The sequence below is a fragment of the Betta splendens genome, chromosome 15, assembly GCF_900634795.4.
Source record: "Betta splendens chromosome 15, fBetSpl5.4, whole genome shotgun sequence".
Lineage (NCBI taxonomy): Eukaryota > Metazoa > Chordata > Actinopteri > Anabantiformes > Osphronemidae > Betta > Betta splendens.
The window spans coordinates 430,549-443,062 of NC_040895.2; the positions used below are offsets into that span (position 1 = coordinate 430,549).

At 39.0% G+C, this 12,514-nt stretch overlaps 1 protein-coding gene across 1 annotated transcript in view; it reads right to left on the reverse strand.

The window, feature by feature from the left end:
* Positions 1-213: 213 nt before the first annotated feature.
* Positions 214-12,514, reverse strand: part of pdzd8 (PDZ domain containing 8) — a 53,154-nt gene continuing 40,853 nt past the window's right edge. The window contains exons 4-5 of the mRNA XM_029175544.2: positions 4,982-5,144; positions 214-4,849 (exon numbers count right to left, since the gene is read on the reverse strand). Coding sequence (XP_029031377.1) covers positions 2,493-4,849; positions 4,982-5,144 — 2,520 coding nt within the window. The 3' untranslated portion in view covers positions 214-2,492. The remainder of the gene's footprint in view (positions 4,850-4,981; positions 5,145-12,514) is intronic.

Consider the following 12,514-nt stretch of genomic DNA (forward strand, 5'->3'; position numbering starts at 1 on the left):
TTGCTTTTTGCCTCCAGCTTGTTGCTTCTAAGTCAAATAAAAAGAGTGGAGGTAAAGCAGGATATTAAGGTGGCATATGCTAGCAGCAGAGGCAGCGAAAGCACAGCACTGATAGGAATGTGTTTACGTTGGAAAACCTGCTCACACCTTTGTGTGTGTGTGTGTGTGTGTGTTCACATGTACGCTAATTAACCCATACAACAATGACTGAAATTCATTTTAAACTACTTCTTTATTTAGGTTATGTACATAAATGCTGCATCAGATGAGCCATCAGAAAAAGTATGATTAATACCCATCACATACACAATTGCACTTACACTTTGGGGGAGAATACATTTTAACAACAGCAGCAAAAGTAAAACCAGTGCTTTCCAGACAAACGCACACTCAGACTACTTAGTTCAAACAATGTGACAAACTTCTAAAAGCACTGCACCAAAATAGAGTTACTTAGAAACACCGACAATGCCAGTCCCCGCATGGGCTACATATTTATTAGCAAATTTTCTCTAACTTTTTCCTCTAATGTCATTGGACATTCCAAGGTTGGAATAAATAGGCCAGATGGGCAGTTATCAGTTGTATGTAAATTTCGATTCCATTAGAAATAGAAAGTTAAGCGCTTATCTAATAATCACTCATATTTGATTAGAAAAACCTTTAAATTTTTGACTTTTGACTTATTTCAAATTGTAGTTTTTTTTAATTGCAATTTTATTCTTATAAATACATTTGGCCCTCATTTGGCTAAATTTCAACTGCTAATCTATTACTATTATACTCACCTAATTCAATCACCAACAAAAAGCAATTTTGCCACTCCCTCACATCTAGTGCTCCTTAAAGGAAATCTTGTGCATACATTTTTTTTCCTATACACAGTAGACTGTGCTGTAAGGGCAATTTACTTCTAAATACTACTAAAGTTCTGGAAAGTCCACTAGTGTGCATTTTAAAAAGTCCTTTAGATGCCATATCACAAGCAAGACTGTACTTAGGATATACAAAAAAATAAATATTCCACCAAGTCCAATTAGTACCGTTTGTTTAAACCACCTGAGAACAGGCTAACACTGCCACTAATAAGTCATATATAAATTCCCAAGTCAAGTGTTTTCTCTGTAAGGTTTATCTAGTTATCACCAGGTAGATAGAAAACATGATGTATTCCATAATTAATTATTATTTAAACTTGTTTCCTTGTATTATTTTAGTTATGCACTTATGTTATGAGTGATATAACGCATCAACTCCTGATACGCCCTTAAACCAGTTTTCTCAGACTAAGTGGACTTCCTGGTTCAGGTTCATGCATTGACTTTGAAGGAAATATCACTATGACTGTATCTGCTATCAAAGTCATCCGAATCTGTTCTGATGTATCTCCATTATAGCTCACAACACTGCTTGATATTTTCAAACACAGATGAAAATGCAGCAGAAAACAGAATATGCATTCATTTGGGCAAGAAAACGAGTCATGATAAAAGTTTAGCAGCAAAGATTCTAACAATTACATGTTTACAGAAACATTTTATATCAGTTAAGTCAAGGAGAATGTTAAAGCGAGAAGTGATTTTGGGCAACATACAATCAAAAACCCTTAAAAAGTACATTGTGTGCTTTCTTTAAATTTAACCGTTAAGTCATGTGCCTTAATTACATTTTAGAAGTAGGAAGAATAATTTTAAAACAATTTGACAAAATCCTTAAAAAAAAGAAAAAGAAAAATTTAACACAAACAATATTTCTACGTAATTAAATAAAACAGGTTTACTCTTAGGAATAGGTCTACATTCAAGTTACTGCATACTGTAAACAAAAGGTAAAGGAAATATGTCCTTAACCTTTTCCAAGGATTTTTAAATATTTGAATGTCTTGCCATGCTCCAATTTTAGTTTCCAAAAACACTATGACTGGTTACACGAGAGACCAAAATGAAAAAAATATTCTAGACAAAAAGGCAAATCTTACACAATTTCCCAAATAAATGCCTTAATCCACAAAAAGGTCTTATCAAGTTACACATTTTTTGCCTCTTTATAGTGATCAGCTTTTTAAGTAATAATAGAAACTTGTTATTTATGCTACAGTCAAATACTCAGCAAAAATACAGAATTTCAAGAAATTAAATAATGATTCAGACTGGACCACAGATGCAGATTATTCACAAGTCCAAATGTCAAAGAAGATACATGTGAGATGAAAACACAAATTAATAATGACACAACACAGAATAGAAAAACTGGAAAATAAACGTACAGCACAATCAATGGCAGATACTAGTGTAGCTTTCAGGCAACCCTGACTAGAGCATGGACACAACATCACATTTTGCAAATCAAAACATAAATGATATGATTATAATGAGTCCTAAGGAAAGAAATCATTTCAATCACTCAAATCTTGTAAAATTAATTAATTAATCAATAAACTAGACAAGATTGTGCTAATAGCTTTAAATTTTTGTCTTTCGTGTCTAGTCTTATCAGTGGAGTGCCTCCACAGAAATTTGCTCTTCAGTAATGTCATCTAGCAGTTGCACCTCCACAGGGCTACATATGTCACTGTCATAAACCTCTGTTCCCATCAGGGAATCGTCTTCCAGACCATCTCCTTTACCTTTAAAGCCTTGCTGCTCTGATGGAGAAGTGCTCTCCACTGATTCCAGGTCCTCAATACCTGCTCGGTAGTGGATCATTAATAGGGTGAGGGCCTGGAGCCTCTCCCCAGATTTGGCCAGACCAGCGCTAATAAGAGCTTTGTGCCGGGCATCTATGGTCTCCCTTTCCTCGAGCATAAGGGAATTATTGTGTTCTAACTCCTGGTCTATTTCCTGCTGCAGCTTGTCCAGCATTAATTCCAGCTTCTGGGAACGCTCATCTGTGGGCAGTCCACGGTACAGGTCACGACCTATCTCCTTCACAGCAATAAACACACTGTCATCCAAACCACCTTCCTTGCGTACAAGTTTACTTCTTCCACTACTGCTAGCTTGTTTGGAGGGGCTGGCACCACTGGTGTAGGTTTCTGTATCACTACTCTCATTGTCTGAAGTGTTGGGGGTATGCTTGGGAGAGGGCTCAACTGGTCCAGGCACCACATCAGCTACTTGCTCAACCAGTCGTGTTTTAGGCACCTGGCGGAGGTTAAGCAGGCGTGAGCTGGTATTGATGATATGCCGAGTTAGGCCAGTTGTGGCTCGGTTTATGGTGGACTTGGCTTCAGGGTCAGCCCCACGACGTTCAGTTGATGCCACACAAAAAGGATTTTCAGCAAGGCACTTGTCCTGGCATTTCTTGTGGCAAACATATGCACAGATCATACACTGAGAGGCTGCCTTAGTCCAAACCTTTTTTTTGCAATATTCACACCAGGTGGGGTTTTGAAACTGTGTATCTTGAAAATTGTGCCGAACTTCCTGGCACGGTATTGTGCCAAAGGCTAAGTCATCACGCTGCATTGTAGCGATAGGCTCCCTCTCTTTTGTGTCCTCATCATGGAGACTCGCCTCTCTCTCCTTTTCTCCCAGCCCCCCTGGAAACTCAAACTCACCATCAGCTAAATAGCAGAAGTTTAGAGTAACATCTCCATAACACAGCTTCTCATTGAACCCCTTGTGGGCGCTGAGGCTCCGTAACGCAGTGCGACTTACATTAGCTCTGGGCTCTGGAGGACACAACCTAAAAGTACTCTGGTACTCTGACGATGATGTGGCCATACATTCTAGTGAAATATGCTCCAGCTGGATGCTCACATGACCAAGACATAACAAACTACCCAACTTAAAGGGATCTTTGCACCACAAAGCCACATTAAGAAACTTATGGTTGCTCTCCACCTCAAACACCACGGAAGCCTTGTTCCATTGTGCTGCCTGGTTACGAAACAATGTTTCTGTAGATTCCCAAAGGCAATGGTCCTCCAGACTGTCCCGTGTGCTGCAGGAGCTCTCAGAAGCTTTGTCCTTTGCTTGATCAGCCTTGTTGCTCAAAGAAACAGTGGTAGGAACACCACATACCTCATCAATAGACTCTGTCGGCCTGGAGGACTGCTTTATCTCAGCCTGCTTGACACATATTCTCTCAGGACCAGCTTTGTCCTCAGTGACACAAGTAATAGAGAGTTTTTCTGAACTTTTATCTATTGTGCTGATAGTGGTACTCATTACTGAAGAAACAGCAACATTAGAACATGCAAGAGAATCAACACTTTCTAAAAGACTCGTTTCTGAGGAGGCTGATGTTAACCTTATATAGGGTCTTGGTGGGACTGGGGGTCGAGAAGGAGCAGGTGGGCAAGGTACTGCAGGGCGCTGAAGTCCATCCCCCGAAGAAATAATAGTCTTATGTGGTGAGGGCTTTGGTGATTCTTTGGGCTGAGGTTTCAGTGGTGACTGGAGACCCACCAGGTTTAACTTGCGGTTTAGAATGGGTGATATAGTACCAAGGGGCTTAGAAGCCAAGTTGACCACAGTCCTTTTGGGGCTTTGGTTTACTCCAAGTAAGAAGTCTTCCTTAGTATCAATGGCATTTGTGTTACTGTTGTTAGTGCCACATATCTGGCTAGGTTTAGAATCTACAATCAACTCTTCAAACTCAGAGTCCATGTCTTTGCCGTCAGATATGTCCGATAGTGTGGTGATAGGAGCTGGGTCTTCCTCATAGCCCGCTGGCTGGTGCACTAAACCGGCTTCCTCTAGCTGTCCAAAACCTTCCTGAAGAGTTCCTAGGCTTCCCAAAGAGGGAGTCTGGTGACGAACCGGTCTCTCATAAACAACCACCACCCTGTCTCCACACTGCTTCAGCAATTTGGGCACACTAACTGAGGATGTTACTTTAACACCTGTCAACAGAAACAAGAAATACATTTTCTGAACATGTAAACAGTATGAATATTTTACAAATAGTTATTTGCACAGTAAAATGATCTCTGCCACAATTTACCACATAAAAACAAAATTAAGTAATATTCAACCTCCAATAGCGATGAGGCGATCACCCCTCTGCAGGTCTGCCAAAGCTGCAGGGGAATTGGGTGTGACTGTCTCAATGCTGATTTGGACTGCATCTCCTTCACTAGCAGCAACATGTCTGAATGTCATTCCCACGCTACCACATGGCCCCTTGATGACCTCTGTCTGCATGTAAAAAAAAAAACAACAGAAAATAGATTACATCATTTGAGTTGCGTTGACTTTGACCTAATTTTGTGTACCAGTATTATTGTTGTGTTCACACAAAAATATGTATTTTATACATTTACAGTCTACTGTGCTCTACCAAAAGAATCTTTAATATGTCTTGGTCAACAGAGCATGTGGTACTAGGAACAGGTGTGGTTTGTGTGTACATTTTAGATTATGAATTTATTGACAGTTTTTTGCTTGCAATATGTTTTGTTGGGTTTCATTGAATATGAATTACTGTTAATATTCAATATTAAAGAAGGTCAATAATTTAGTTATTATGTATTATTGATTTACATATATTATTAGGATTTTTGCATGTTTATATGCAGGTTACAAGGTTATTGACAGTGTGTGCTTAACTTTAAACACCCTTCTGGCTTCACACTTTACATACATACATACATGTGGGATTTGTTGAGTTTTAGTTCTGCAAGACCATGTACTGAGCTGAACTTGAACTGGAGACATCACAGAAAACCAAAAAGTAGAGGACAGCTTTATGAACTGGTGTGGGCACAACCATCACCAGTATTACGTCACTAACATAAGAATAAGTTGGATTCCTGTCATTCCTATCTCTACCAGAAGTGACATGGTGACATTATATGGAAGACGTCTTAAACAGTGAATTGATTCTCTCAATAACGGCGTAATTGCTACAAATTACTGAGTGCAAGGTCTCACAAACCACTCAGTGAATAAATGTCAGAATACAAGGTATTGGTTAATGGTAGAATTTGAAAAATTAGAGGATTACTGTTGCTCATTGTGTGGATTATGTGAATGTAGAGGCTCTTTTAGAACCTGCAAAAAAAAGTGTAGGCCCCTCTGACCAAGTTTACCAACTTCTGTTAAACATAGAATACAAGTTTATTTCACATTTAGAACTGTGGTGTGGAACAAATTATGGAAGTTAAAGCGTGAGAGAATAGGTACCTAGATTTTGGTATATATACTCTGACTCTATATTCACATGTATGCAAATTTTGTTCAATACAAATGTGAATGAGGGCTAAAGAGACAAAAACAAGCACGTCAATATTGTCTGCTGACTGCACTTTACTTTGCTTTACTGGGACTCAAAAATTCTGTCGCAGAAGAAAAGCTCAAATGAAACCCCACCATCGGCTACCTAAATAACAGCTGATCAGCACAATGCAAGTCATATTTCTCATAATACACCTGTTGCAATGTGGTGTCACCCTGCCTTGTGACTCACAGGTTGGCTGTGAAATGACAGCTTTTGTAAAGTGACAAGATAATTCAATGTTCCTATGTTGATGAAAACTTATGACCAGAAATCGAAGCACTATTTATGACTGACAGAGATTGTTCTCTTACTGGGTCCATTATTGGACCTAAGACAGAGAGAGGAACGTCAAATAAATTATACAGGTGTCCTGCTTTAGGAGAGAAAATAAGAGACAAATGATGTGGATAGACAGAGACTAATGACTGTAATTTACCATGTTGTTATTTGCTACAGTGCCAGTGAAAGGCAGTGATTAAGTTAGGGCTGGCCTTGTACAAGCAGATTATCTATAAAAACTGTAAAGCTGGGAGAACAAGTCGTGGCCAGGATATGGTAGATTAGGTAAGGCCCTGAGAATAAAATAAGATACTCAGAACATCTTGGTTTATGTCTTGACAAAAAATTCATCCATTGTTAAGCCCATACTAATTGCAGTCAGTTCAGGTAACTATGCGGTAAATTGAGTACCACAAATGGCACCTGGCAACATCAGACTGTCAATCATGTAAGAGAATCATAAAGTGCAGGCTCTTGTGCTTAGTTCACCCTTTTTGCTTTAAATCTTTGAATTTTAAAGGCCAACTTGTGATGAATGTTTTCATCACTGACTTTCTTGGGAGAAAAAGCTGTTTGGGCCTTCTCTGAATTGCACAGTATAAATCGTGTGTAGTGGTGCTTTCTATAAGGGTTAAGCAATAATGAATGAACAAACCTTGTTAACATTGACAAAAACAACAGCCAGCTCTTGTTTTCGTGTCTCTAGGAAAGACGAAGAGAAACAGAACCTAGCAACCACAAACCAGCCAGATGTAAATGGAGCAATTTGCCAAGTGTATTAGCAAATCCAACTTCCTTTTTATCCGTACAGCTACAGAAAACAAAATGAAAGGTTAATATGTTCAAATAACAGCTTTCACTGCTTTAAAGTTTTGTCCCTTACATTAAGAACAGAAAAACATCTAACTTTGCTCCTAGTCACAGTTGTTAATACTCCCACAACCTCTCCCCAAGTCTCTTCAAATAAGAGTGCTTTATATTGAGGCTTAACCAGCACTGTCTGCATATAACAATATACGGGGATCAAGCTCACTATTTACAGGTCACATTGTAAAGTCAGTGTTCATAAGTTACAGTACATTTACTTGTACATAGCAGTAATAATACACAAACATGTACTTACTACTAAAAAATGTCTTGTTGCATTTTAAAGTTTGTACATCCTTAGTTGCTTCTTCAGACTCTAGGTCTGATTCTGGTTACACTCCTGCAGCAATGGAGCGGTCACTGAAGTTAAATATAGCCAATTCACAAGCATTGTATTGTTGTAGTAATGTTCATTGAAAACTTTTACACCTTAACAGTGGGACTTACACCTTAGCAAAATTTCGCAACATTGACAATTGCACTATGCACTCTATTGCATCTATTGTTATTGGGTTTAATGACACTTTTCCTGTAATCTGTGTCTTTGTGATTTTATGTATTGTTTCTTTTTAATTAGTGGCTTTCTCTGTATGTCTGTCTGTCTGCATATAATATATAAATGTCACTGTGTGTATAGTGGAGATAACCATGCAACCTTACAACATCAAGTCATTTAAACCTGAATTGCAGGTTGGATTTTTTTAATTTTTTGAACAGCATTATTGACATATTGTGTATTTGCGGACACGCTAAAATAGAACCAATTATTTTAAATGCCAGAAGAGTACCTACAGACTACAGAAACCTTAGTTAGGGCAGAGATTCCTGACTACTGACTATTCCCGCTACTTTTTTCATGCGCTTTGAACCTTCCGGCTTAAAATACGGTGTCGCTAATTTGTGGATTTTACCGGCTTATGAGCTTCATGCCACTGAACACGGGTGAGATGTTTACACCATGCAGACCCGACTGAAAGCTGTTGAGGCTTGTGTTGTATGCACCCTTAGTCATTATTATGTGGTAGCATTGAGAATCTTCAGTGTGCTGTTCAGCTTTTTTTAATTTTTTTTAAGAATTGCTGACTGCGTTGGATGGACAGAGCTAACGAAGTGGATTCTTCTTTCTGCCTTAAACCATGCAGTAGTTGATGCGCTCAACTAAACCCAAAACAATAGCCACCTTAAAAGAAGTACAGTCGAAAAGGTCTGCCTATCAGGGCACGGAGTAGTCTGTGGCAGCAGCTTTCTCCGAGGAAAACATCAACAAAACAGCAAAAGAAAGACGAGAAAGTATTATAACTTTAGTGGTTTTAATGCGCAGAAAGCAGTGGTAGTGATCAATTTCTTTTTGTGGTACGCTGCAGTACTTTTTTTTTTAACCAGCCAAAAGTTTTTTTTACCGTTTTTAATTAAATGTTACAAAAATATTTCTCTGTATCATCTTTCTATGTAAATATCTCATCTTACAACATGAACACTTGCGGCTCATAGACAGGTGTGGTCTATACAGTATATTAATTTTTTTTCTAATTTAAATTCTAATGGGTGCGGCTTAAATTTGTGTGTGCTATATAGCTGGGAAAATATGGTTCATCCAATCTATGCAGCGCACCCTGGTTACTATGGCAAGGCCCAAGTCTAAGAAAAACATGTCTTGGGTGTTACAGTAACAAAAAAATGGTTTCATGGTCACTGTTTTCAACACAGTGGCATGTTAACGTGCAAACTATTTAGCACAACTAGAAATTCCAAATTGTCAGTAAACATGTTCATATAGTTTACTTATGTAACTTCCAAAAGCAATCTGGAACATTTTCAGTCTGCTTTCAAAGCCTATTATTCTACTGAAACTGTACTTTTCAAGCTAGTAAATTATTGTAAATAAACACAGACTTACAGATCTGCTTCTTACTTAGTTATAATGCGACCGTTAAGCTTTTCAGTAGATAGACTAGCAATAGAATACATAGACTACAAAAATGACTTTCCATAGATCCCGGAAAGCTGCCTCTCCCTCTCTGTTGTCTGTGCCTCTCCCTCTCTGTATCCCCCCCTTTGTTTATTGCTAGCTACACACAACTGTTTTCGCTGTCTTTACTAATTCCCTTTCAACCTCAAACGTCTCTCATATGCCAGTACTGAGTGGCATAATTTGCCACCTGTGATCACCACCACAGAACACCACAGAATCGATTGGTTATGTGAAGTCACGTGGGGATTGCCTAACTCGCATTCAATTGGCCTATGTGTTCTTGCATCCACAAAATAAATACTATAAATAGCCGTGTCAGTCAAAATTAAGGTGCCCCGCAGATTTTTCGGTTTGGTCTGTATCTCTGGGTCAGTATTGGACAGCTTCTGGGTCCAGATCCGGACCGCCTGTTAGTGACCGCTGCTCTAGGCCATTATTGACTGTAGTGAAAAATTTAGTTCCTCAGGGCTTAGTCCTTGGCTCAATACAGTCTCACTTTACATTTAACCTGTTAACTAGGCAAATTATTCAAAATCATAAACCCATTACACTACAACCAGTAATGGCTATACTTCTGCTGGTAAAGGTTGAGAAGCCTTCTCAGATTTCTAAATCCAACCAGTCTGCTCCAAAAATCAGAGCTCAAATAATTTCTTGCTCCTATATTCAAAGAATACTGAGATGATCAGTCTTCAGTGTACTTCTAATGGCATAATAAATTCTGAGTGGAAGTGCTCCATCATACCCATCTCATTCCACACTAATTTCCACAACATGCTCTCCACTCTAAGAATGCAGAGATCTTGTTGACTCCTAGAGTTAAAAATCATAGGCAGGTTCCCTAGCATGCTGCCTTCCTGCTGACATTGGACAATATGATTCCTTTGAGATCTTAAAATCTAATTTCAAATCTCACTTCTATGCTCTAACATTCAATTAGTAGAGTTTCTTTCTGTTCCTCTGCCTTAGAGCCTGGTGGAGTTTTTTTCGATCCCAAGGACTAGTGTCTGTGTAAAATGTTCAGACAGCTATTACTGAGAATTTGAGTAAGAGTGGAATAGAGGAATACTATGGGACTGAAAGAAAACTGGTAGATCAACGATCACTTCCTAAAACTACGTGTGTGTGTAAAGATAATGTTTAATCAAAATATAAAATTTTCTGTTACAGCTGTTATAGCTGTTACAGTTGAGTACTTAATTAATGTTACACAAACACAAACTTGTCTTTGTCCTTACCTAAAACAATGCAGCATAGGCTTAAACCCTAGTTTGAGATAGGCACCATCTCTTGTTGCTTGAACATCATGCTTTCCAGCAGGTCTAATAGGGTGTGCTTGAGATGGAGTGGGGTTCTATAAATCCTTTTCCCTGTCACTGTGCAGCTTGTTAATTTAATCTAATACCACATGTCAGATCGATTTGTTTATGGTTATAGGGCACAAGTCGCTGCAAGGCAATTGCACAGCAATTCTATGCCACATCCTATTAGTAGCTCTGCTTGTGACGAGGGTGCAGTGGGCTAAGGGGTTGGCTGCATGGCCAACAACAGCTCTTCTGTTTATGTGGGCCTTTATTAGGCTGTGATGCGTATCCTGTAGTACATATTCTTGGACACAATAGGCACAGTGTGAAATCTACATTTGGAAATAGAAACATTTGGATATAGAATTTATTAAAGGAAGTAGTTCAGCTACTGTAGTTCAGTAATGTGAAGTTACCTAATAAACATTATTATGAAAGTAGTAAATTCAGGAAATACCACAAAATAATTACAATTGTCCATATTATATCATTTATACTATAAAATAATTTTGGATGACTTCATAAAACAAAAATAGCAATTAAAGTAACACACCCTTTAGTAAGTTTCCTATTTATATTCCCTGCATGTTAGATGGTGTCACAAGTTCCCTGCCCCCAATCATCGAGCAACAGGCAAACCAACATGCAGCATGATTGCTCAGCTGTGCAGACATTAGTGATGATGAGTGATGAGGTTAGTGATTGCATTTCTCTCTTTATCATATATTAGTAAACCACACACCTGCCTGTGTGCAGTATATATATATATATATATATATATATATATATAATATAATATATATATATTAATATATTATATATATTTATATATATATATACTGCAGGGTGTAAGATGCTGGCAGGCAAAGCATACATGGAACGCCATAACCAAGTGGCTGGCATAGTATACAGGAACATCTGCGCGGAGTATGGACTGGAAACCCCAAGGTCAAAGTGGGAAACACCTCCCAAGGTGGTAGAGAACGAGCGAGCCAAGATCCTGTGGGACTTCCAGATCCAGACTGACAGAATGGTAATGGCGAACCAACCAGACATTGTGGTGGTGGATAAAGAGCAGAGGAAAGCCGTAGTGGTGGATGTGGCAATACCAAGCGATGGCAACATCAGGAAAAAGGAACATGAGAAACTAGAGAAATACCAAGGGCTCAGAGAAGAACTGGAGAAGGCTTGGAGGGTGAGGGCCACAGTGGCGCCTGTGGTGATCGGAGCACTGGGGGCTGTGACCCCCAAACTGGAGGAGTGGCTACGACAGATCCCTGGAAAAACATCCGAAATCTCAGTCCAGAAAAGTGCAGTCCTAGGAACAGCAAAGATACTGCGCAGAACCCTCAAGCTCCCTGGCCTCTGGTAGAGGACCCGAGCTTGGAAAGTGGATGAGATCACCCGCGGAGGGTGAGAATAGAGTGTGTATATACACATACTCTGTGTGTGTGTGTGTGTGTGTATGTATGTATGTATGTATGTATGATTCAGAACAGCCGGCTCCCACTGATTTTCCCACCTTACATCTTCATGGCAATGGTGCAGCTGCAGGTTTGATTGACAGGTCAAACTCCTAATGCTTAGTGTCTTCAGCAGTTCCATGCTTATTATCCATCTATTTTTCATACCGCTTAATCCCATATGCGAGGTTGCGGAAATCGAACCCAGTATCTTCCCGCTACGACAGTGCTACCCACTGTGCCGCCCTCATGCTTATTACTGATTGACCAGCAAAAATATTGCTATTGAAGCTAATATTTTGGTTTTACAGCCAAATGATGAAATATGACTACTTAACGATTGATTAACAGTTTTGTAATTACTTACATATGCATCTGCGTCCCCTAAATGCTTTCGTAATAAA